Genomic DNA, 27640 nt, shown 5'->3' with positions numbered 1-27640 from the left:
CTGTTGTCTGCTATATTAAAGGTAATAAAGAACAGGCTTTCTTGAAATTTGAAGCCGATTTTCCCTTTTTCCTTTTTCATTGTAATAACTAGAGTAACAGTGGCCACTACTGTCAAGTCATATAATTACACCACACTGCTCTCTCCCTGCTTTGTGTGGTGGGAACATTAACCTTTACCTGAAAGCATTTTCTGGGAACTTTAAGACATGCCATCTGGAAGAATATTACTATTGATTAAATAAATACTCTTTTTCTATTAGCCATGAATCTAGATGGTATTTATGAATAACCAATACTCCTCTAGAAACCAAGAATATAACATAGTAATTGTTCTTATTATTAAACAATTGAGTCTTAAAATATTAAAAGCATAGAAAATATAGTTTCATACAAAGAAGTTTATAATTAGTAATACCATATAACAGTTAATGATCAACATAGAGTTATATAACCTGATTTTTTTAATCATTTCAAATATGAATTTGCCAAAAGTTCCCTCAATTCATTATTCTAAAAATGTTCATCATAGATTTGAAAGAGGGAGAATAAGCTACTAGAATAGGGTTAGTATTTTTGCCCTAGATTGATTCAAAATATTTGAGAGCATTTTAATTTATTATACCGTAGAAACACATTTCTGTTATCTAAAAATTTATTAATGTAAATTGGCATTTAGACAGAAGTCTACCTTGAAATGGCTTTTCCAGAATTTCTTATGCCTTAGAAAAGCCTGCTCTTTTCAGTGTCAAGAGAAGGCAGCAGAGGGCCCTGCCAATTTAACTGTCCAGAGACTTGCTAAAACTGAGAACAGGTTTCTTTTTTGAAAAAAAAAAAAAAAACAAAAAACATTTTGTGACCTCTCCTTGAAGTCTGTCCTTGTGAAGGGAAAACATTAGAGTTTCTGAAATGGAAAAGAAAGAAAGAAGGATACATGTATGGAACTGTCTTATTATGTTGGCATAATTTTGAAAAATCCAAATGTAGTGATTGATTCTATTTATAGATATCTAGCTAGGAAAGTCAAGAGCTTGTGTGGCATTCCAGGGTTGATTAGCTTTGCAACTGGGTAATTACAGCTCCAGCCATGAGCATCCACCATGTGTGAAGTCTCTGCATATTGATGAAGGCTGTAAGTATATGGAAATGCCTTGGTAGACTGACCAGTTTGCTCTTGCCATATGATGAATGTTATTTATTTACACATGTATGTATGTATGTATGTATGTATGTATGTATGTATTTTGGGATCTGGAGCTGTAGGGTCCCCAAGAACTTTATCTTTTTCAACATTTTCTTCTTCCAATCTCTGTTTCCCAGCTTTCCCTACATGCATATTTCATTTGCATGATTTCTTGTGTACTCACTTTTTCTTTTAATAAATGTTTATTGAATTTTACTGGGTGCCAAGTGCTCTGTGCTATACTTTAATGAAGTTTGCTTTCTAATATAGAGAGGTAAATCATTAGATATATAAAGACAAGAATCAAGAAGGAATGCCATGTGTAGACACAATGTATCTGAATTGTTTAAGGCAATTACTTTAGAATGTCTCTCTGAAGATATGGGATTGGAGGATGAACCTGAATGACAGAAAACAGTCAGCCCCGTGAGTATTACAATAGTTAAAAGCAAATTTGTTCTAAATTGTTTCAAGATTGCACAGGCACTTTATGTCTAAAGAATGGAAAGTAGGTCATCCTGTCTCCCTATGCTGTTTCCATTTCACCTTGAAAAGGAGAGGTAAGCTGGGGGTGTTTTCCTCCTGTCTCCTCCTGGAAAATCATGACTACACTGAATATCTCTACCCACCTTCTTCTTTCCTTTACCACTGCCTTTCAGGTGTTTCCAGAGGAAGAGGTGACCTTGTTTGGAAGATTGGCCAATTGCCCTTTAAAAATCTTCCCTTACTTACCCTAAGTATGAAAGTCTGTCTATTTAGAAACCACATGCATTAGGTTCTCACTAGGTACCTAAGGCATAAGAGTGCCTCCCATTTATTTCTTTTTTTTTAATTAATTAATTTATTTATTAAAGATTTCTGTCTCTTCCCCACCACCGCCTCCCATTTCCCCCCCCTCCCCCAATTAAGTCCCCCCCCCACTCAGCCCGAAAAGCAATCAGGGTTCCCTGTCCTGTGGGAAGTCCAAGGAACCCCCACCTCCATCCAGGTCTAGTAAGTTGAGCATCCAAACTGCCTAGGCTCCCACAAAGCCAGTACGTGCAGTAGGATCAAAAACCCATTGCCATTGTTCTTGAGTTCTCAGTAGTCCACATTGTCCGCTATGTTCAGAGAGTCCGGTTTTATCCCAGGCTTTTCCAGACCCAGGCCAGCTGGTCTTGGTGAGTTCCCGATAGAACATCCCCATTGTCTCAGTGTGTGGGTGCACCCCTCGCGGTCCTGAGTACCAAGGACATTGAGCCTATAATTAGTGATCCTAGAGAAACTAAATAAGGAGAACCCAAAGAAAAACATATAGGCATCCTCCTGAATATTAACCTTCAGTAAGCGATGAAAGGAGACAGAGACAGAGACCCACATTGGAGCACAGGACTGAAATCTCAAGGTCCAAATCAGGAGCAGAAGGAGAGAGAACACGAACAAGGAACTCCCATTTATTTCTTTGAAGCACTTCCACGAAGGTGACTCAAGTTGTCCGCTTTGCAGGTCCTCTAACTGGCCAAGGTTTATTTGCTAAGTTAAAGAATAAGAAGGAAAAACATAGACACATTCTGGAGTTATGTGAATGACCTTGTTCTAATTCCTCTGTAAAGTTCCATTTTACCTCCAAGACAAGTCCCTCGCCTTCTCCCTTGAATCATTTGGTTCTTTTACTCTCCTACAATTCAGTTCACCTCGCTTCTTTCTGGAGCATGCCCTTTTCATAAGAGGAGAATTTTTATAGCCTTTGACTCCCCATTTTTGTTTCTAAAAAGTTAGACTACACACAAATAATGAAACTAGATGCATTATATCCTCTGCATAGCAGGACTGTTTTCCATGGGTAATGCTGTTATGCAAAGCAGATTAGCATTTGCATTCTGTGAACAGAGGACAGAAAGAAGAGGAAAGACTATATGATTTCAGGATTTCAAGGCTGAATATTCAAGATAGAAAGCTAACTGTGATCAAGGGTACATCTCAGAATTTTGACTTAAACAGATCCTCTCTGGGACCTTTCTTTCTAATTACAACTTCATTTATCAAGCTAACTCAAGAAGAAAGTTGTGTTTATCTTCAGGGATGAAGGGTCTTCTATACCTGCTAGGATATTTGGGCAAAAATTAAGTGAGGAATAAAAATGTTACAGCTAATCAAAACCATTTCTAATCATCACATAGATGATTGCGTGTAATGGTTATGTTAGTATATTTAAGTCAATTTCCAGGAGGTCTAGAGAAACACTGCCACTAATAAACAGGGAGAAAGAGATTTAATACTGATGACATACACAAATTACAGAGTTAGACCATGAGAAGAGTTAGAGAGTGACAAAAACCTGAAACTTAGCAGGTTTTATTCATCCATCACACTGTTTTCCCAACAGCATCATCAAGTCCTCTTGATCCCAGTGTGCTTGCTCCTAGGTAGGGTCTATCTAACTTGTTTCTCTGTTTTGAGTTAGATATTTAATTTTTGAAGAATGGCCTGTGCTTTGCAATGTATAACTTTTAGTGATATCTCAGGTCTCACTTCTTTAGACGCCAATACCTACCCTTGTCTCCCATTTCTGATAACTGATTAAGTCTCCAGGCATTCCCAAAGTCCCTTGTGGGATCCAAATTATCCCACTGGAGAAATCCTGCTTATGCTGAAGGTATTTTTATTTTATCCTTAAGAATTAGACTATTTGTGTCTTATCAGTTCCATTGAAGGATTCACAGAAGATTCAGGGGAACAAAGATGCTGTTTGATATGCTTATTAGGTTACATAAAAAATGCAATAGAAACACCAGATGGGCTAAGGGTAGTAACTGCATCTAAAAAGATACTTAATTCTGGTACTCCAAGGGGATCAGTTTTAAAAGAAAATAAATTACCTATTTTTATTAACTGAGAGATGCTTAAATCATCTATATTTATTTGTTTCTGTATTTAAGGGAGAGAAACCAAGGCTTTGTGCAAGTTAGACAAACTCTACAACTAAACTGCATGTCTAGACCTGATTATCAGTTATATAGGACTAAAATTTTCTCTTTGACCTGGATTTTTATCAGGACAAATGTGGCACCATGGTATTTTAAGAGCAATTTTCATTAGGAATAAAATTAATATTCTTCCCATATTCATTTCTACTCAGAACCCAAGAGATAAAAGCAGGTAGAATAATTATAAATTCTAATTTCACGAAGTTGCTTTTGTTAGATATTCATCTTAATTACGTTTACCAGTATGAAGAAAAGAGAAGCTGTATACATTATGCAAAGCTTTTCTCTTTGTGTCAGTGAAATTTTTCCTTGTATCATGAACAAATGGTACTTTCTGTTTGCAAAAGCTTTCTACTTCTCATTTACAAGTGGATTCAGTCACTAAGACCAACCTCTACAGAAGTTGCCAGTAGAAGCTCAGAGAGTAGACTCTGGTTTATCCACCAGTATTCACATAGCAGTACACTGTGGGGAGAATCCTTCAGGGAATCTGGCCTCAGTGGCAATTTTAACAATATTCTATATGAAGAAATGGCATAACTAAATAGTGTTTCAAGCATGAAGCAGGATTTTTATAAATTACATTGATTCAGCACAAAGACAAGTTAGTTTTCAAATAATGCATTAGCTTATTCAGCTTGCTTTGATAAAATATAAAACACTGAGTAACTTTACAATAGAAATAAATTTTCTCAAATGTTTAGTGTCTAGAAGGCCAAGATCATGATATTATCAGGACTGTTTTTTTTTTTTTTGCAAAGACTCATTTCCTTGGTTTATGGTGGGGGGGGGCTGTTGCCATTCTTTCTTTTCATGTGGTCTCCTTTGTATGGAAACATTACTAATATCTCTCTTGTGTCTGGATTTCCCCTGATCTAGATATCAGTCAGATTAGGTTAGGGTCTTCAAAACAGCCTCATTTTAATTTACCCTGTCTCCAACTAGAACATATTCTGAGGTAATACAGGTAGGAGGTCAATACAGAAATTTAACAGATTTGAAGGAGAATATAATTCAGCCTGTATAATTCAATACATAGCCTGTATGTTAATAACAATATCAGAGGAACTCTACTAACGTTCATTGCTTCAAGTAGGCTTCATTAATCCAAATCAGACCATGAATGTAGACAGGGAATGTTATCCATATTAACAGTGGATTTGACTAGTTCTTAAATGACTTTCATGGCTGAGGAGTAGACATTTTAGTGCTGTGACAGAATTAAAGTGCCATCCATTTATCTATATTGCACAGAGATATGAGCTTCATAAAACCCAAGACATTATTCTGCTGGTGTTTTTAGGCACTCTCTTCAATATAACATCTTTATAAATGAGTTTCTCCTATATATTCATTAGTTTTTCTGTCTTGGAAAAAAGATAGACAGACATATAGGTAGGTAGATAGATAGATAGATAGATAGATAGCTAGCTAGATAGATAGATAGATAGGTAAATCTTGGAGGGTAAATTGGAGTTTCATAGCCTGTTTTACTATTATTCTCTGTCATTCATATAATCTTTCATCTTCCAACAGTTATTCACATTTATAGTACATGCTAATATTGAAAAGGTGACAGTGAACAAACAAAACAGCTGACTTTGCTCTGGAAAGCCAGAGAAACAGGACAGAGGAACTGTCATTAGCATACTGAGCTCATAGGTTTTGACTTGTCAAAATAGCCTCTCCTGTGAAATAATACTCTTGTACACTAAGTATTTGTCTCTTGAATTGGTTTAATAAAATGCTGATTGGCCAGTAGACAGGAAGAAAGGTAGGTAGGTGACCAAACTAAGGCTGATGGGAAGGAGAAGGGCAGTATCAGGAAACACCAGTTAGATTCTGAGAGAGCAAGAGAGGCATACCATACTGAGAAAAAAGTACTGCCATATTGCAAAGCATAAATAAGGAATATGGGTTAACTTAAAATGTAAATGCTAGTTAATAGTAAGCCTGAGCTATTCATCAATCATTTACAAGTAATATTAAGCCTCCTTGTGGTAATTCAGGAAGTGACTGCTACGTATTTGGGATTGTTTCTAAGATAGGAAACTTCTGTCCATCTCCCTCCCCATTCTTAATATTTTATATAAGACACTAATAAAAATATCTTATCTCATTGATTGCCACAAACATTTAAATATCCCTGGAGTTCCAGTACTTTGAAATATATAAACACCCACATCTGAGAGATAGAGGGTTTATAACTAACTTGGGTCTTGGAATTTGTAGTGGTGGTTACTTTGCACCGTGGGTTAGGGCTTTAGACTAGCAACAAGTTTGAGTATCCCTAAAATTTAACTATTTTCATGAGGTATCTAAAAGATACGTTGTGAAATTCTTCTCATTCCTTTAGCACATTGATTTCTAGAGCCTTAATGGTTTGAACACTAAGGAACATTTCAATCAGGCCTCAGCTAGTCTCAAATATCATAACCCTATAGTTGCTCATTTCCCTTATCTTGCAAGTAGAAGGAAGAATTTCTTTTACTTGAAGTATGGTTTCAAAGATTAAATGAGACCTAGTTCTGTGACATGCACTCAGTAGATAGTAGATTGTATAATTGATTTGCAACAGGACCATTGATAATCCCTCTTTTAAGATTCATACTATGTTTACAAATATCTTGCTAAAAATTTATAGATATCTTAGCTGGGCAGGAAAAGTTATAACACATTAAAAATATCCTTAGACTGGCCATAGCAGCTGCACAACTACTTAGAATAGCAGTTCTGAACTTGTGAGTTGTGACCTATTTGGCAAACCTCTATATCCAAACCTATTTACATTACAGTTCATAACAGTAGCAAAATTACAGTCATGAAATAGTAATGAAAATAATTTTATGGTTGGGGGAATCACTACAACATGAGGCGCACTATTTAAGTGTTGCAAGATTAAAAAGTTGAGAACCAATGACATAGGAGCTTTGAGGAGAAAGGATACAGTTTTCTGGGTTAATAGGATGCTTCTGCATATTTTCTTTTGTTGTGTATGTGCATGCTGGAGTTGTGGGCTCAGTTGAATAATTGGGACAAAGAGGTACCCACATCAATTGTTGGTAGAATAGGAGCCTTGGTTGGCTGATGAGCTTTGCACAGTGTGTGACGAGGAGCCAAGACCTTCTGTTTCAAATGTGTCCCTCAAGGATGGAAATGAAGCTGCTCCTCCTCAGTTCTCCATGGCAGGACATTACATTTTCTCAGATTCCATTTGCTATCAGAGTGGCTTTTGTGCAGATAATTGTGGATCTTAGAGTTGATGTCATAACTTCCAGATCATTTTCTTGTGCTGAAGCTGTGCATAAGATGAGTCAATGCTTTTGACATGGTGTTTATTGCATTTTAATTTAACATATCTAACACCACAAATGACAATTATATTGAAAAGAAAGATTAGATATTTTCATAGATAGATAGATAGATAGATAGATAGATAGATAGATGATAGATAGATGGATAGATAATAGTATAGTATCATTGATACTGCTGAAAGTAACAGGTTACTTGTATATGTGATTAGATGGGAGAGATGGAAGTTGGGAATGTGTAGCTAAGAACATTTCTAAATAAAATGAGGTGAGACAATAGAGAAAAGTGTAGAGTTTCTTATGGCACTATAATTTCTATCTTCCCCTCACCGAAGTGGAGTTCAATTATCCAGCCAAGGTTTTCTCTTCTCTGTTGTTGTAAACCTATGTTAAATGATGAGCTCAAAAACAAGTAAACAAACACACACACACACACACACACACTAGATAGTCATGGCCTAGGATTTTGGAACTTGCTTCTTACATCTGGAATTCTTCAAACTAAATATTTTTATTTTTAAAAGTTAAGTTTTAATGGTTATAAAGGGAAGGTGAGCAAACATAGGAAGGAACAGAACTATTTCACTTCAGAACACTTGCTTCCAGCATTTTGCATGTGGCCCTAGAGCCATAAGTTCAATCTTATTTTATGTTCTTGTGACTTCCTTTTAAGACACAAACGAAAAAGGGCTTCACAGCTCTTTTCCATTAGGCTCATAGTAAGGGAAAGATTGTTTTCCATTAAAGAATTTCGTTTTTCACATACTGGGAGCAGAAATTGCAGAGCTAGGTTACAAATTAACACATGAAAATGTATTTTTCTATAAAATTCTTTTAATCATGTGATATCTTAACACGCATCTTTTAAGGCTTTTATACTAAAAACACACACAGGCATAGAAAGGTGTATGTATGCTGGACTCAAAAAATAAACTAAGTAATAATCGTAAATGATCAAAAGAAACTTGGGGGTGAAATGGGGCAAGTACAGACTGATTCAGTAGTGTTTCAGGTGCTTGGCACCATGCTGACTCCAGAGCCACCAGAATCCGTATCCCACTTGTCTCTGTAACATGTGTTTCTGCTATGACGCATATCCAGGTGACTCTAGCCCTTCACAGTCATCCTCTATCTCTTTATTTCCCTTGCTTCTGTAGGCTGAGCATGATTCTATGCTCTGAGGGGATATTGTAATCAGCAGGGCAGGAAACAAAGTTCCTGAGTCAGTGGAGCTGAAAATCTCCATTGTCTTTCAGACAGGGCACAAGAGGTGAGAAGGCAGCAGAGTCCTGAGTTTTTAAGATGATCATAAGTGAAATTTCATTTTAATAGCTTAGTGTTTGTGATTTAAGTGAACATATAAATGTGGATTCTGGAATGCCACAGAAATTAAATGTAAACTACTGATTGAATTGTCAATGAAAAGGGCCTAGAGAAAAAGGGAAGGACTTTCTGAGGATGCACATAAACACCTGGGTACTTAAAGGCAAGTCAGAGCTTGGAGGGCAAAATGAAACTCATTCGGATGCCAGAAACTAGTGAGAAAGACTGACAATTTTTTATGTACTTGATGACAGCTATAACTGGTGGATCAATGTCAGACATTGGAAAAACTCAGAAAACAGAAGGCAAGATTAACAGAATATGGTTTTCTTTTTCTTCTCTCTCTCTCTCTCTCTTTTTTTTTTTTTTTTTTTTTTTTTTTTGGTTTTTCGAGACAGGGTTTCTCTGTGGTTTTGGAGCCTGTCCTGGAACTAGCTCTTGTATACCAGGCTGGTCTCGAACTCACAGAGATCCACCTGCCTCTGCCTCCTGAGTGCTGGGGGGGGGGGTTCAAAAGAAAAATATTTAAAACTTTTCATGTGGATCAGCAAAAATAGTTTGCTGTAAAGGGGACTATAAGATGGAAAAAATGGCAAGACCTTCTGGAAAATCAAAGATTGGACACTATTTTGAAAATGGAATTATACAACTCAAACAGTCTGAAAAATGGGGAGAATCTGCCTGGTGTTAAATTATTGGAGTACTCAGATGGCAATCTGGTTAGTCTTCATTTAGCTTCTGGAACAAAGCAGAACTATGTCTGTGAATTTAACAACAGTGCCAGGGCTTCTGTGTTTCTACGAAGTAAGGAAAGTGTTGTGGCCATTAACCAAGGAAGGAAGAGGAACACGCAGCAAGTAGCTCTTTCCTTCTAAGATAGAAACAAAGTATTTTATATCATAGCACTTTTTTACATTCAGCACAAATTAAAATACACATACCCAAAGAATTAAGCCAATATTGCTAAACCCTCTGTGTCTGTCAAAGGCAGTTGTAATGGCATACCTTGCACAGCCTAGATATAGTCGGGAGGGCCTTGGAGCTTCCCCAAAGCAATGTGACTGACTCTCTCTGTGGAGTGGATGGAGGGTTGGTGGGAGGAGGTAGAGGGAATGAAAGAAGGGAAAGGAGTGGGAACTGGAATTGGTATCTAAAATAAAAAAAGATAGCTAGTTTTTTTAAAAAAATAAAATAAAAATTTTAATTCTTGTTATATATAAAGAAATCAGCTGGACAAAAAAAGATTAGGCTGTTGGGCCAGATCATTGCCAAAGTGAATTCCTGTCCTCATTTTAAATGGGGGAAGGACACTGCAATGCAACAGATAAAGATTTCAATTCAGTGCCTTAAATTACTAAAATTTAAAAACAAAATGGAATGAAGATACATGGTGATTTTTCTGTTTGTTAAAAGCATAAAATATATGAAAACACATGCACACTAACACAAGAACACACAAGTTTAGGATATTTTGGGTTTTATATTATTTGCAACTTTTATTAGCTCTCAGTAATTTTAGTTGTAAAAAGTCTCTCAATTATTTTTGTGATTTGGTAATGAGATTTGATTTTACATTCAGTCTTATTATTATCAGTGAAGCAGAAAGCTCATTTTTGCGTGACATTTCCCACCTTTTTATCCATTCTGTGTCACTCATTTTATTAAAATATTATGGAATCCATTGGGAGAATGACATCTCTACTTTCTCTTACACTTAAGGTACCCTAGCTTATGGCTAAAATTCTCCCCAAGCTGCTGTCTTTTGGGTTTCTCTTAGTAACTGGACAGTATGATCACATTATCTAAAAGAAGATTTGTTATCAAATATCTATCTCCTAAAGGCCTATTGCTTTGTCGGGCTTTTGAAAATGAATTCTATTCCTTGAGACAAGAAAAGACAATGGGATTAAGAGCCTGTAGATTTTACTCAGGAATCTAAGTCCAACACTTCAGCTTAGCATTATTTTCTTCCTTCCAGTGGTTGCAAAAAATGAACTATGCACAAGGTGTCCCAGGCCCAGGAAAGCAGAGGCACTACAGTGGGGAGCTCTGAGCAGGAGAGGCTGGGAGCAGTTGGGACCAGAAAAATATCCTCAGAGGCAGAAGAGCTGAGCACTCATTGGTGGGCATGAGTGTAGTGACAAAGGGTAAGAACAACCTTTTGGAATGTTTAAAAAGACAAAAGATAGTCATAAAAGCTAGGCCTGGAGGGCTGTGGAATTAAGACCCTTATTTCTGAGTTCTTCCCTGACTACTAGCTAAATATAACTAAGTTCTAAACTTGGCTGTGGAAAGGATGTTATGTTGCTGTTTCCTGTTTATAGTAAAATATTCCTGACATGAATAAGTCTGAAACGGGTCCTGCCAGAACTAAACATCACTAAGCCCATTTCATGAAGAAGAGAACACAAGTGGGGCACAGTCAAGTTGAACCAAATCCACGAGACATCTTGAAAAAATGCTTTGTGTGAACATTTTATCCCTGTTGGCTGGGAGAGATCTATTGACTAACCTGCCTATGATTTCAAATATTTTATGCATGCATGAAATGTATATATGAATGAAAACCAGAAAAAAAATGACTGCTATTTCCAACTCACAAAGGCCTCTTTTAAGCATTTGGGTTTTTTTTTTTTGTTTTTGTTTTTTGTTTTTTGAGACAGGGTTTCTCTGTGGCTTTGGAGCCTGTCCTGGAACTAGCTCTGTAGACCAGGCTGGTCTTGAACTCACAGAGATCCGCCTGCCTCTGACTCCCGAGTGCTGGGATTAAAGGCGTGAGCCACTGATATCTATGGAAGCCAAGTTCAGATATTTGTGGGTCTCAAAAGAAGGATAAAGAATAGCACACCAAGGACCAGAGATGTAGGTACAGGTGAGCAAGATAAATGTTAAAGCCGGACTTTTTTGAAGAATCTGTCTTAGATAGGAGTTCTATTACTGTGAAGGGACACCACAACCATGGCAACTCTTATAAATTTGACTGGAATGAATTAGAGTTTCAGAGGTTTAATCCATTATCATCATGGCAGGACAGGGAGACATGTAGCTAGACATAGTGTTGGAGAAGAATCTGAGAGATTTGTCTCTTGATCCACAGGCAACAGGAAATGTGCCTACTACACTGAGTACCTTGACCATAGGAGACCTCAGAGCCCATCCCTGCAGTAACACATTTCCTCCTACTAAGCCACAACTACTCCAACCAAATTACACCTCCTGATAGTGTCACTCCCTTTTGAACCATTTTCTTTCAAACCACCACAGAGCCTGTTGCTTTTGTTTTTATTATATTTAAGGCCTCCTGGTGTTCTTCACATGAAATTACAAGGTTTCTACAGCTTATCTCCCATTCTGAGTATACACACACACACACACATTTGAATACATTCATGTGAATAAATTACACGCACATGCTTATGCACATGCACACACATACAGGTAGGCAAACAGGTTTGCACAATCTAGGAAATAACTCTTGTTCCTTTATTATTCTCTCAAATGGTAAGTTTCATGTGTCTTCAAGTCTTAACTAGTTACGGCAAATTCTTACCTAAGATACAGTCTAAATTTCTGAGGAGGAAGGCTAATTGTCTACTACCATCCCTAAAGCTACATTTAAAAGAAATGAAAATGGAAAAGGGAGAAAGGATGTTCGGAATCGATATCTTTCATTTGGTGATAGCCTTAGGCCCCAAATCTCATTTTGTAGAGCATTGCATTTACCTTTAGTTTTATTTAGCTCATTTCTATAGCCCCAAATCTCACGAAAATCCTGTTATAAATTCAAGAAATTAAATTCTCCATGGATTGATTTCTGTGGAGCTCAGAAAAGTGTGTTCTCGTAATCCACAAGAGAGCGTGATGCTTCTGTTTCCACAACAATGGAGAACTGCTGTGTCCTGCTCCCTTTGTCTTTTTATTCTGAAAGATGTAATAATTAAAATAAAAAAATATTTCAGCAAGCAGATATTACCAAAGAGGTTACAGCAAATGATCACAAGACATACTGGGCAGGGAGTAGGGGAAGGCAGGAGTTAGAGATTCAATCAAATGAATAGCTGTTGAATAAACAAATAATTAAGTAGATACAAAAAAAAAGAACTTCATTTTAAAAGTTACTGGGGACAGAGGTACTCTGGAACTGTTCGTGGTAGTGGATTGGGTCAGTGACTGTATAGTGCTAGAACAAGTTTTATGTTCCCGTATGAGATGTAGAGGGTAGCTGTGATAGGCTGGATAACAGCCTCTCAAATTTGTACACACCCTTTTCCCTGAAACCTATGAACATGATAACTGTATGAATTTTGTAAATGTGACTGTGTTGAATGTCTTAAGATAGGGATTTTGGTTTGAGTGGACAAGCCTTGAATGTTCTTATAATGAAAGAGGCAATGGGATCAAGTCAACTGTATGGGGATGTATCAGTTCAAGAAGTTGAACTGATAAAAAGAATGGTCCATGAGACACAGAACAATAATGCTCTTAAGAAGATTTTTTTTTCAGAAAACAATAATACATCAGTTCTCCTCAGGGTATTAAAAAATCATGGCCAATATCTTGATTTAGCCAGTAAAACTGAATTGGTACTCTGACCTTCCAGGACACTAAAAAAATAATTGCATTATTATATAAGCAGCTAAGACTGTGGGGCTACTTTTACAGATCTTATGGGAAAGTTACACTGTAGGTTACTAAAAAAGAGAGACAACTCCACGGTTAAAAGCACATGTTGCTCTTTGATGCTCATCAACTATGATAAACAGCTCACCATCTCTTGGAACTCCAGCTCTAGGAGATCAGGTCCCCTCTTCTGGTCCCTATGGGCAACTGCATTCATGTGCTCATACTCTCAAACAGACACAGACACAGACACACACACACACACACACACACAAATATATATATTTACTTAAAAATAAAATAAAAATAATATCTTTTACGAAAGCATGGGGTTGGGATTTAGGGATAGATTCTTGTTTTGGAGTTCTGGAAACAAGGTAGCAACTAGAATCGGAAATAAGGAATCAATCATTTCATGATTTTTAACGCTCCGAAGTGCATGTACTTTGAAAGCTATTTTCACACATATATTTCAGAATGAGCTAGCAAGATCAAAATGGATTAATAGCAACTTTATCAGAGTCCTGAGGCTTTTGGTATTTAGTTAGATTTCCTGAAGCCCTGTTCACTAAGGTAAGGATTAGTTCTAGATATTAGAGCAGACAGAATGTTACTTAGGGGGAAGGAATCTTTCAGTAGCAGAGATTTTAGTCTGTACAATACACCAGTCCTCGATAGACTTCCAGATCATGCCCTTAAGGGTATGATCTTACACTCTGTGTTTTGTTTTTCCTCTACTGTAAATTCTTAGTTGTTAAATTGTGTCAAAAATCAGGTTATAAAAAGTTTGAGATCGGGCTGAAGAGATGGCTCAGTGGTTAAGAGAATTGCCTGCTCTTCCAAAGGTCCTGAGTTCAATTCCCGGCAACCACATGGTGGCTCACAACCATCTGTAATGAGGTCTGGTGCCCTCTTCTGGCCTGCAGGCATACACACAGACAGAATATTGTATGCATAATAAATAAATAAACAAATATTAAAAAAAGTTTGAGATCACTATTAGAAATACCAGAGAAATTCTCTTAAAAAGTTTATATTGCTGAGATTAGGGGATCTTGAGTTTATCATTAAATTATACATTTTCTCTCAATGAATGTGTTTCACTTTCAGAGCAAGAAAGCATAGCGTTAGATGCCATGTGTTTGTTTTTCTTAATCCCCTCCCCTTAGGAATTAAGGGTTCTTATTTTTGATAAATAAAATCTGTGAATCTGATACTATGAAAATACACATGAGATTTTCATATAAAATTCAGAAGGTATCACATATTCATAATGTCATTAACGAGGATGCCAGGAGTACTAAGTTTCTAGATATAAGTCCCTATTCTGTACTGGATTCTATGGCAGATGGTTTGATTTCAAATGGCTGACTTCTGGATGACAGATTCTATAGGAGAGAAAACAAATGCATCTGCTCTGTGATTTCCCAACAGAGCAGATTTGATAATCATTTAATGTCACTGAGTCTCCCTACTGTGAAGTTGGATCATGACATATTCTTCACAAACTACAGCACAAGCATTATTTAGATGTTTTATAAATCTAGAGGCATAGTCTTAGTTAAAATTAAAAGAATTAGAGCTTGTGCACATCTTCCAATTTACTACTAATTCCCACTTAAGCATTAGCTTCAAAAATATGGGGTTTTTTGTCAGACTATTTATGCATACTTGTGGGGCACAATGATAATACAATATATATTGACAGTGTTCAATGATCTGGTCAGCATAATCAGTATCCCTGCCTTCTTTTTGCACTTGCGATTTATCTGTGTTTGGAGCTCTTGACCTCTCTTCAGACTTTTGTAAAGAAGAAAACATACTACTACAGCTTATAATTACTCTACCATGCTGTAGAGCTCTTCCTTCTTTGCAGTTGAGGATTTTAGCTTTCATAGATGTTTGAGAGCCTACATTATTTATTTCTGTGCTTGACTTATTTCCCTTAACACATTGTCTTCAGGTTCTATTCATTTTGTCACAATCGACAGGATTTTATTTTAGATGAAATTGATATTCTATATTGTACATATGTGTGTATGATTTATCTATTCCTCCCCAGATAAAAGTATGACACTTTTTAGTGTAAGTTTTCCACAGTTTAGTGATTATTATGAACAATACCCAATGAATAGGAAAGTGCAGTTATGCTTTTGATGTGTTTATTTAATTTCCTTTGTGTATAAACAAAACATTTGGGTGGTTGAATGGCATGATATCTGTTGTAGTATGGCAGGCAGAGCTGTGTCCTATCACCCGGCTAGCTTTACCCAAAATAATTACACGGAAACTGTATTCTTTTAAACACTGTTTGGCCCATTAGTTCCAGCCTCTTATTGGCTAGCTCTTACATATTGATCTAACCCATTTCTAATAATCTGTGTAGCCCACGAGGTGGCTTACCAGGGAAGACCTTAACCTGCGTCTGTCTGGAGTGGGAGAATCATGGCGACTCCCTGATTCGGCTTCTTTCTCCCAGCATTCTGTTCTGTCTACTCCGCCTACCTAATTTTCTGTCCTATCAGAGGCCATGCAGTTTCTTTATTACTTAACCAATGAAACAACAGATAGAAAGATGACCCTCCTCCATCAGATATCTCACTTTTAGCAGCTTTTATGTTGTTCTTTAAATGGCTGTACTGGTGTTGTGTACATCCAAGTTCCATTTTCCAAAACTATTACCAATATTGGTTATTGATGTTTTGATAGAAGTCATCCTGTCTGTGCTGAGATCATATATTATATAAATATCATGTACTTCTCTGGTAAGCATTGATTCATACTTATTGTGTATTTCTTCTGAGAAATATCTATTAATATAATATTCTCACCTTAAAGCAAATTATTTGGAGTTTCCCTACTGTACTTTTTGAGTTTCTTATATATTTCAGTTTTAAAAATAATACCTCATTCTCGAATTGGTAACAGAAACATACTCATTAGTATGGAACAGAAAGCTTGAAGATCATTGTTTTCCAGCAGTCACTAATGCTTCATAATTATCTTGAAAGTATTAGAAATTTACTTGTATTCTTTAGTGTGCAGATATGTATGCCTATGAAAGTGTTAGGTATATTTCACCAAAAATGCTAAATACAAATGACACAACGTCTATCTAGAACACTGAATTGCTATGAATGTGGCTATTGTACTATTAATGAATATAAGCTAGTTATAATAGTGAGTATAAAGACTAGTATATGTTATTAACATATTATTTACATTTGAGGATATATATATATATACATTTATATTTTGTGAAAGTAACTATTTTTCTATTGAGATATTAACCAATTTTTGAAATCCAATAATATGTTATTTAAAATTGGTGACATTAGTATATGTACCAGTGATCCAGAAGAAGAGAGCCAGCAATTCAAGTTCTGAGATGAATGCTTTGCACATTTTGAAAAAAAAATGGGTGCTTCTGTGGATGATTTTTCAAACTTATTAATGAAATTTTTAAAACACAATAGAATCATAAAATTAACCATCTGCTATTATCAATATGATTTTCCTTCCATAGGGAAAATATTCACAGGTTTTGAGCACCAATTGTTTTCCTTTTTCTTTATTTAATCAAAATGTTAAGCAACAAAAAATCTTTCTTACAGATTTTTTAATAGAGGGAAATCTCTTACCTATGTGCAATAAATGTATCCAGCAACTTTAGTTGATGCAACTGTTATATTTATAATGTTACAAATTATTTCTTAAAAACAAAAGTTCTTTGACAGGTTTTACATTTTATTCTTTGAATCTAAAATAAGAAACAAAAATTTTGTGACAGAAAAAAACCAAAAAATGTGATTTTCTACTTTGTCACAAAGAGATTAACATCCATTTTAATTACACAGTTGAAAACTGACACCAAGTACATATTAATACTACTTATTGATGAATTTTCTAATATGTAGAAGCATAAATCTATAGTTTGTACATTTCCAGAAAAAATCTCTCAAACTTTTCATGTCAAACTTATTAATCAGGAATATAAAAACAAATTCCAATATATCATTTAAAACCCTGGTCCACCTTACCCAGAATTAGTAGATATTGATTTGATCATGGAAAAGAAATGCAGTATCCTATTTTGTTCACAATTTAAGAAATGCTTAAGAATTTGAAAAGTGATGAACACAAAGTCAGTCATGTTATAGATGGAGAGAGTCATTCACAGCATAATTTGTCCAAATACATTCTTGGGAAATATTTGCAGAATATTTACTTATTTATACCTTATGAGTCTCTCAATTCTGAACCATTAGAAATAAATTAAAACAATCACAAAAAGATAAAAGACTGGAAATATATTTTTTTTTTACTGAAAACTACGCAAAATCAAATCAAAATACAGGGGATCAAAGGATTACCAAGGTTATGAGCGGTGTTTATGGCTTCTCTGATGTCACTTTCCCATGTTACATTAGCACATGTATTATAATCTATAGGATAACACTGCTTAATAACATGCTTACTCCTCTTTTTGTATACAGTATAATGATGAATTTTTTCATTCATTGTTTTAGACCTCATAAATTAATGGCAATGATAAAAGGAAAAAAATGAATGTTAGACATTTTGTTCCTCTGTTGGCAGAGGCTGCTTGTTTGTTCCCAGCTGCCCAGACCTGAAATAACCACTCGGAAACTGTATGAATTAAAACACTGCTTGGCCTATTAGCGTATGCATATTTTTATCTAGTTCTTATATCTTAAATTAACCCGTTTCTATTAATCTGTGTATCGCCACATGGTTGTGGCCTATTGGTAAGGTTCTATCTGGCATCCGGCATCTGTCTCCTGTGGCAGCTACATAGTTTCTCCCTGAATCTGTCTATTGTCTCACTATATCTCTTCCAGCCTGACTATATTCTGTCCTGCCGTAGGCCCAAGAAGCTTCTTTATTTACTAATGGCAATAAAAACATATTCACAGCATACAGAGGGGAATCCTGCATCATGTCTCCTACAAGGTAACAAGTGAAAAAAATTTCACATAAGCATCATGGTGGTTTGAAAGAAAATGGTCTACAACGTGAGTGCCACTATTAGGAGCTGTGGCCTTGTTGGAGGAAGTGTGTCACTTTGGGGGAAGTCTTTGAGGTCTCCATGCTCCTACTTGTATGGCTCATGAAACAGTATTTTAAATATTTAACTCTTTAATCCAAACTCCCAAAGTCCAATTACTCAAAAAAAAAAAAAAAACATGGTCAGTTCTAATACAGCAATAGCTCAGTCCCTGGTACCAACTTCAGTCTTATTTAGGGTTTTTGTTGCTGTGAGGAAACACAATGACCAAGGCTACTCTTACAAAGAAGACATTTAATTGGAATCCCTCACTTACAGTTTCAGAGGTTCTGTTATCATTATGATGAAGGGCATTACGACTTGCAGACATGTTTCTGGAACAGCTGAGAACGCTTCATCTTGCAGGCCACAGGGAGTCAATTGAGATACTGGGCAGTATCTTAAGCATAGGAAACCTCAAAGCCCACCCTACAGTGACACATTTCCTCCAACAAGGCCGTACCTCCTAATAGTGCCACTCTCTATGATATTATGTGGGCCAATAGCTTTCAAACCCCAAGACTGTCCATCTTACTTGGTACCAACTGTCTGTCGATATGCATGTCCAATTTCTTTCTTTAAAATATTGTTACTTGTTCAGCACTGAGAGGGTATGTATGTGACAATAAGTAGAAATGCAGAATCTGTATCCTTACAGGCCTATAAAAGGGTAGAAATGGACCAAATAAAAACGTACTCCATAGAGACTTTTTAAATGGTGCATATTTTATGGATCCATAAAACAAGGAGGGTTGTTTGAGTTTAAGGACTGTGATTATCGACAGTATTGTAAACAAACATGTAAATCTATGGAGATGAGCATCAGAATGCGTGCAGAGTATAAAAGTTGTGCCATGAGCACAGTGATGAGCAAGGGGGAATAAGCTTTCTGGAAACAAATTAAGACAGAGGTGAAGCAGAAGCTAGGGTTTTGAACAAGGCTGTGATATAATCTAGATTTTACCTCCAGTGTTTTGGCTACATTGTTGAGGTATGCAACACTGAGCTGCATACAGTGAGTCCCAAGGAAACCATTCGGTTACTTCTTCAGTGGTCCACATGGTGGGATGGTGAGTGAATGGAAGTGACAATGGAGAGTGTGACCATATTGTGTGTCTATTTTGAAGATAAGTTGAGTAGTTCCAGCACCAATATATGTGGGGTTTACAGAAAGAATGAGGCTAGTATAATTCTAGAGATTTGGGCCAGAAGAACAAGAAATGAGTTGCTTCTCTAGGAATGGGAAAAATTAAACAAAGACCAGGTTTAAGAAGAAAAAGATAGTAGTTTGATGCTGGCCATACCAATTGTACATCTTGGTAGATATAGTAATCTACCTTGTTCTTTTCTTAACAGAAGTTACATGCTATGTCAACATTGGGGAAGTATTTACAAAGGCATGCATTGGTACATTAATTGGAAATCATGGTAGGTTAGATAGGGAGAAAAATTGGGGTTGTTTTCTGTTGTGTTTTTCAGAAAATAGATCTATGTCGAGACCTATGCCAGACTGTAAGGTTTTGAGTACAGCACCCAAGTTTCCCTTTGTTTCCCTTTATCATTTAAAACTTTGTTGACTCCCAATCAGGGCTGAATAAAAATTTGTTGACTCTCAATCAGGACTGAATAATTAAATAAGTGAATAACTAATGGTGACAAATTAAATCATCATAAATTGTTATTATTTATTGAATTCCAGATGTGTGATAGATACTACTTTAAGTGTTTAATATATAGCTCATCATTGAATTCCTATAATATCCTTATTGTTAATGACAATTGTGGGGACAAAAATCATGCTGAGTAGAAACAAAATGCTTAAGGATTCAACAGTCAATTTGACTCATTCAGGTTGTGATTTTAGCCAACACTTTACATTGCAGGGATGCGTAAAGATTTACCCAGCATTTAAGATTTTCTAGGCAGAGAAGAGAATAAATGTAGATTGATAAGCCAATGGGAATCAGACATCTTCTAGAAACCTTAAAGGACAGCAAATGATGGAACAATTCATTGCCTTCCAGAAGACTGGTGTTTCTGTGGTATTTTACATGCTAAGAGTATTTACTACTCATAGACTTTGAACATGTGAGAGACAGGATAACATTTTGAACATCAGGATATACAGAGGCAAGTTCACAAGTCCACTCAATATTGACTAAGGAAAAGTGGGGAAATATACCTGAAAATATATGCTGTGGCACAAAAATTTTGGAATTGCAAAGGAATGCACAGACTATGAGTTCATGATCTAGGGGATTGTATTAAATAGCTGACTTTTTTGTGTACGTTAAGATAGCCAGGAATTGTGATAGGGTGTGCTCCTTGGGCAGAATTGAACAGACTTGGCTATTTCTGTTTGAAAGATACAAAACTTGAATGCAAAACTAAAATGACTTTGGAGGTCACTATACACTTAAGAAGCTGCAGACAAAATAAAGAAGCAAGAGCACTTAAAATTGGAATTCACGCTCCTAAAAGTTTAGTCAGAAAATCCCCTTTCTAAATTACCTTTCACCTCTCCCATCCCTCTCTTCCCCTGTACTCCACTCCCTTCCCCTCTTCTCACTTGTATTGTTCTCTCCTTTCTTCTTTTCCCTTACCGCTTCCTCCCTTCCTTAAAAGCAACTCTCTCTCCCTTCCATTTTTCTCTTTGCTTTATATAAAGCCAAAAGTGAAATTAGTAGCTCTGAAGTGTCTCTGAGACCCTAAGAAGCCTTGTCTCTATGGTCCTTTCCTGGGTTTGCTTTCCTGTGCACCTGCCCTAAATCAGGTTTCTCTCCAGCTCTGCACTGCCTTTTATCACAGCTTAAGACAGCAGATGGCTCTCTTGCGTTTTCTTTCACTTATCGCTATCTGTAAACAGCCAAGCAGCCTTTGGGAGAGAGAAAAGGCAAATACCAGGATTGAGCTAAAAAGACCCTGATTATTCATTACTGCTTCAAGCTCTTTTAAAACATAAAGCCACATCGAATAGAAAGGACTGCTGGAGTTTCGATAGATTTTACTGTCTGAATACATTCTGCAACTCAAATCTCTGCTCCAGGCACATTGCCAGGGGTCGGGGTTGAAAAATCGCAAGCGAGCAGGGTGGTTCTCCGGTATCAAACAGCTGGAAGCCTCGGTTCCCAGGTGTGCTGTTACTGTCAGCGGAAGCTGTGATGATTAATTCCTTTCTATCCGAAAAAAAAAAAAGAAAGGAAGGAAGAAAAGAAGAAAGAATGGAGAAGGAGGAAGAAAGGGAGATAAGAGAGGAGAGAAGGGGCAGGAAAGAGAGACGGAGAGAGGAGAGAAGAGGGGAGAGAGAGAGACTGTGGGGGGGAAGAGAGATGGGGGAGAGGGAGAGGGAGAGGGAGAGAGTTGCTTTTAAGGGAGGAGCTTTACAGAGACTTTTATACTCTGTGCTTCTCAAGTACTGCTTTTTCAAGAAGGGGTGGCAGCAGGCCAGCAGGGTTCCTGTCCGCAGTACTGAACGTCAAACTCTCTGGAGCTTGTGGAAAGGTAAAGAATGAGAGAGGGTGACTTAGGAAGCCCCAAATCCGATATTTTTGAGAAGGCTCCCAATCAGAGATTTGGGAGAAATCACGGCAACCTTAGAAAGAAAGAAAGCAGTAAACACAGCTGCTTAACCCATTCAAGTTAACAAAGAAAAAAACGATGGTTTGTGGGGTTGTAGTCAATTTTTAAGGTCATTACATATCACATATCATCTCACTCTCTGAAAACGATGCCACTACAAGAATCTTTATGTAAATCTGTTTGTTTTAATCATGAAGTCATTCAGAAAGTCCAAACTAAAACTTTTCAAATGTCCAACTAGCTTCTTTGCAGTAATGGCTCTCAGCAGGGTCTCCCCCTCATCCTTGACACCACGATTAAACCAAAGAAAAGCCAATACGTCTATTCACATTTTATCAGGGTTGTTCATCAATTTGTAGACCACCTTCTTTCTTTATGAGTCATGACATTGTTTCACAGATATATACACAAAATAAATTGGTATTCCCCCCTTTCCCCGGTTCCCCATTTAAACTAATGGATGATGAAACAATGTAAACTTCTTACAAAGCATCTCTAAAATAGTTCTCTTAATAATTGTGGTGTTTATAGATATAACAGCAAAGTGATAGAAATAAGTTATCAACATGCCTTTAATATTAAAAAATTAAGCCTGATATTAATTACCTTTACTGGATCCAAATCTACATACTTCTATTACAGCAAATAAATGTTCCTCCCCACAGCAGCTGAGGGAAGGATATGGGTGAGTTGTGGAAAGTCCAAGTCCAGCTTCCCTGGAATATATCCTAGTCTGCACTTCCCTCATTTGCCTGTTGGTGAGTCTTTGTAGTACTCTCTGACAACTTCCCAGACAAAGAAAAGGTACAATTTTATTAAAAACTGCTCCAGACACTGCCTGTGTTCTGTAGCCTTTCTTTCCAGTCAAGTAGTCCCTAGAGACTTGTGTGAACCAGCAATGACTGTGGAAACATTTTCCCCCTGTATACACACTGAATGATTAGAAGTTGGGCTTTTGCATCTCTTTCTCCCTGTGTTTCTGGGATAATAGGCAAGACAAAGGGTGCATACTTGGAGGGGGAGGATCCAGCTCTAGTACTTGGATCTATCCCTGCAATGCATCCTAGAAACTACAACCTCAAACTGTCCAAGCATGAAGAGCTTCTCCCCAGCTGCCCTTCCTTTCTTGGTTCTTCCTATGTTTAATCATCTAAAGCAGAACGCTGTCAGGGCACAGGCAGGACAACGAAGGGAGGAGGTATCAAGTATTATATTTGAATTTCAGATCCAGCTCAAGTGGCTTTGCTCTCTGGCAGTGCTGTTGCATGCAGGCAAACCAAAGGAAGGCAGCCCCTCAGCCTGGCTGCTTTTTGTCATCCTAAGTGCTGCTGCAGACACCGTTTCTCGACCCCATGCTAATCTTTGTGCCAAGACTTCTTCAGTATTCTACCAGGCAGTTATCCTAATCCAGTCACTATGTAAGACCTCTGCGGCAGCTGGCAGCGCCTCTTCCACCCGATGGGGAACAGAATTGGAAGCTGTTTCCTCCATTCTACATTAGAACAGATTATCTGTCTCCTCTCCTCTGGTCCTTTTTTCTCATTGTTGCCGATTCAAAATGATAAACTTACCCTTCACAGCAGCAAAAGGGAGAGTATGACAAGTTTGGGTGACTAGGTGAAAAGTGGAGGTGCCTCACTCCCCAGGGCTCACTCTCCTTTGTCTCCTCTGAGGGGTGGGGATGCTTTGAAGCAGAGAGAAGAAACCATCTCACCCTTCAACTGCTGCTGAGAGTTTTCTGTGGACTCTAGAAGCCCTAGCTAAGCTGTGGCAGCCTCGGAAACATGCGAGTTTCATCTGAGTCAAAGCGCACCGATATTCCTTCAATTCCACCTCTTCAGGCTCATCCTTGCACCCGGTGCAATTCATTTTACCTTTCTCTTTTTGTTATTATTTTAAATCATTACTGCGTATAGTTTTTATTTCCTTTCTGAAGACACATCGGAGGGGGACCACATAGTTGGGAGGGGATTAGTGGGGTAAGAATGTAGCGCTTTGATTAGAGAGCACTGGGGAGAAGATTGCTCTCTCCAGATGCTGATTTCTAAAGCACTTGACAATCACAGGCAGAAGGCGAGAGCAGACGGTTGTGGCCGCACCTGCCCGAGGGTAGCTCGAGCTGGGCACTGAGACCTGCCCATCGCGCCCGGAGACCCACAAATGCGCTGAGGCTCTGCCGCGACCTGTCCTCCGCCCCTCCATTCTGTGGCCAGGAAGGAAGCCCTCCGATCTGCCAACATCTCACCAGGGAGGCGGGCAGGGCAAGAAAGCTGAGCTAGTGGTGGTGACGACCCCGAGAGGGCTCCAGCGACACGAGGTGACCTACAGCCACAGCCCTCTGGATTCCGAAGCAGCCGAGACCTCCAGTATCCCGGGCTGGCCCTGCTGTGTCCTGGGCGCATCTAAGCTCCTAGTCCAAGCTCAGCAGACTGGGCGATGGGTCCGAGTGGGCACTGAGCACACTCACCTCTGTCCCCAGCCCCTCCAGACCGCCCCTCCCTCTGCTTCCCTCAGGGCGAGCAGCTGTCTGCACCGCCCCTTTCCTCTCCAGTGCCCCAGGCTCCCCTTGCTTCTGTCCCTCCCTCCCTGGGACCCATTCCCTGGGCCACCATGGCCGCGGCCATCGCCAGCGGCTTGATCCGCCAGAAGCGGCAGGCGCGGGAGCAGCACTGGGACCGGCCCTCTGCCAGCAGGAGGCGGAGCAGCCCCAGCAAGAACCGCGGGCTTTGCAATGGCAACCTGGTGGATATCTTCTCCAAAGTGCGCATCTTCGGCCTCAAGAAGCGCAGGTTACGGCGCCAAGGTCTGTGTGGGTCACTGTGGGGAGGCGCGCCTCGTTTGGGATGGCATTTCACTGCCTGGATAAAACGCCTAGGGTCCCCTTGCTCCTTCCTTTTTTCATGTTTCTGTCAACCCTTCACTAACCCTCTGATCTTCCTCCAGCGCACCAGAGCGCCTTCCCTGGGTAGCTGTGAATTTACCCATAGGTTGCTCTCAGGCAACCTGTAGCCAGTCACTGGGAACTCAGCCCGTCTAGAGCCCTGAAATTGGCTATCTCCTAGCTGGCTCTTGCTTTCTAATTCTCCTGCAAGCTGGACTCCAGAAATTTGTTTCCACTCTTCCTCCAGGCGTTGGGGCTTCCCAGAGCACAGTATTCTTTCTAGAATGCAGGAATCTGCTCTTTCATAGTGCCTCCGGTCAGGAGCACTGTCCCCACCAGTCAGATAGGAGATGTCAGGAATTGGTGTGCCTCTGGCTTCACATGATCTCTTTAGGTTCCTGCAAAGCCCTTGGTTCACATCCCTTGGTGAAAGGGCCCCTCAGCTGGGACTAATGTAAAAGGAGTGAGCAACTGAGATGGGGGACATGTGAACTAAGGGTTAGGTCAGTAGAGACCTAACAGAAAGCTGGTTAGCAAGGGGTGCTGAACGACCCTCAGACCTGTAGTTAAATTTTGGATCAGAATAGGGTCACCCTCAGAATGAATCTTACTGGGCCTGTTGGGGAAGTAAGTATTCCTGTTTTGTCTGCTAAGTTAGCAAATTATATGAAGTACAAACAGTTACTACACAAAGAAGGCCAGAATAGAGCCCTTACTATGTGTGATATTAATTACTATTGTATTTTGAGAAACTACTAGTGCCCCTCATTACCTTCTACAGCCTATAACATGTCAGTCTTCACGGAGGAGATGGAGCCTGGGCTCCATCTGCCCCCTGTCCACACTGAGTTACAAAGGGCGACTGTTTTAGGAGCATGTGGGATGTTATGAGAGCAGCATGGGGATTGCTTACTCTACCTAACCAGGTGGGCAGGAAACAGAACATATGTACATTAATGGTTGCCCGTGTTTGCCCAGCACAATACATTCTCCCAGCCCAGCTGTGTTTGCTTTTAGTGTCCTGTTGTTCCAAAGACAAGGAAGAGAAGCATTTGAAGTCTGGGTTTCTGTGTGCATTTGTGTATATCTATACCTTTACCAATTTAGGACCAAAAGTTTTTTATGATTTTTTTAGGGTAATGATAAACATGAAAAGGGCAATAGTTGATTGTGCCATTAATAAACTGCAGAAAGCTTGCCGTTCGTTGTCAGCAAGCTGAAAAGAACACATGTAAGATATACCTCATGCACATTCTAAGAGAAATGCAGTTGCATACATGTAACAGGAGAGACTTTTAAATGGAGAAAATGGGGAAGGAGTTTTCAGAGCAGAGTGGCAGCAATGGAGAATAATTAGTCATTTTTACTTTACACAGGAAACTAACCCAGGATAACTTTAAGTTCATTGTTCTGGTCACTGTCTACACCATGGTGTCCTTTATTGCCAGTTTCTGTTTCTCGCTTTATCAGGCAGATTATCCATTGGAACACAGCTTTCAGAACAGAGAGCTCTGAATTTGCCGTCTAGTTAAATTTCAATGGATAGATTCTCTCCTGAGTAAGATTATGGTAGTACAAACACTGCTGAAAGGGTCTAAAAAGTTACAATGTACATTCTTGAAATATGTAACAATTGGATTATTTTATAAATGCAGTCAGTCTGTCTTTTGTATTGCATTGAGTGATGAGAGAGGTGTTGCTTGACATGTGATGAATTTCAGGATAAAATCTATTTTTTCTAGTTTAGAAAGATACGTGGGCTCTCTAATAATCAATTTCTCTATTTTCAATGTTGACTGTTTCTTTAATATTCATAATTCTGAACACATACACACACAAACACACACACACAAACACACACACACAAACACTTCAATGGTCTGCAAGTAAGTACATTCGGGGCCATCTTGTCACCTTGGTTTTTTTTTTTTTTGAGTGTAAGAAAAAAATAAGATTGATTTAGACAATATTTTCTTTTGTTCCTTTTTCATTAACTAAGAAATATGTAAATATGTTCTTTAGTGGCAAAAACCATAGATAAAATTATTGAATAACAGACAAATAAATATACAAGTATTATTTTAAAAAACAGAAACATCAAATTGTATATATATATATATTTATATATTTAATGGCTGTGATTGAATGCAGTACAAATCATTAATTTGATGTATAAATGCTATTTGGGGAAATATATGCATAGTCCATAGAGGAAAAACCAAAGAAATAGAGAATCTTGAAGCATACCCTCAAGTAGAATATGCATTGACTCTTTTTAAACAATGTAAAACAATAGCTCTACATTTTGTGTTTGGTAGAATGGCAATAAACATTTCTTAAGCTTAGGAATTTAATTGTTCCCTTTAGGCTGGTTGTGGTAACACATACCTTTAATGGCAAAACTTGGGAGGTGGAAGCAGGAAGATCAAGTGTTCAAGGCCAACCTTAACTAAATAAAATCTTCTCTCAAAAACAACAAGCAAAAGCCAATCCTTTGTTAAGAAGTAATTTCTGTATTGTCAAATGTATTGGCCAGCTCCCAAGCCCTCATTGTATGCTTTGATTGGCTTCTGAATGATCTGCAGAATGGCTGAAGAATGATTGGTGCTGTGACTGTCCCACTTTTCCAGCTTCCCCATCTCCTTCACCTCCTTTGACTTTAGACAGAGGTTATAATCCTGCAAGTTAGCCACTTGTATATGTTTCTTGTA

At 38.2% G+C, this 27640-nt stretch overlaps 1 protein-coding gene across 3 annotated transcripts in view; it reads left to right on the top strand.

Annotated features, from left to right (window-relative positions):
- Nucleotides 1-27640, top strand: part of Fgf14 (fibroblast growth factor 14) — a 475374-nt gene that overhangs the window by 298001 nt on the left and 149733 nt on the right. The window contains exon 1 of one of the 3 annotated variants that reach the window (XM_041666525.1): nt 24644-24851. The exons of the other annotated variants lie outside the window; for them this stretch is intronic. Within the exon in view, the coding sequence (XP_041522459.1) occupies nt 24659-24851 (193 nt within the window). The 5' untranslated portion in view covers nt 24644-24658. Of the gene's footprint in view, nt 1-24643; nt 24852-27640 lie in introns of those variants that run through there. 3 annotated transcript variants of the gene reach the window in all.

The sequence above is a fragment of the Microtus oregoni genome, unplaced genomic scaffold (assembly GCF_018167655.1).
Source record: "Microtus oregoni isolate MIOR12 unplaced genomic scaffold, Mior012 000001F_ref0000356, whole genome shotgun sequence".
Classification (NCBI taxonomy): Eukaryota; Metazoa; Chordata; class Mammalia; order Rodentia; family Cricetidae; genus Microtus; species Microtus oregoni.
Note: the sequence above shows the minus strand (reverse complement) of the source record. Positions and strands in the feature narration are given on the sequence as shown.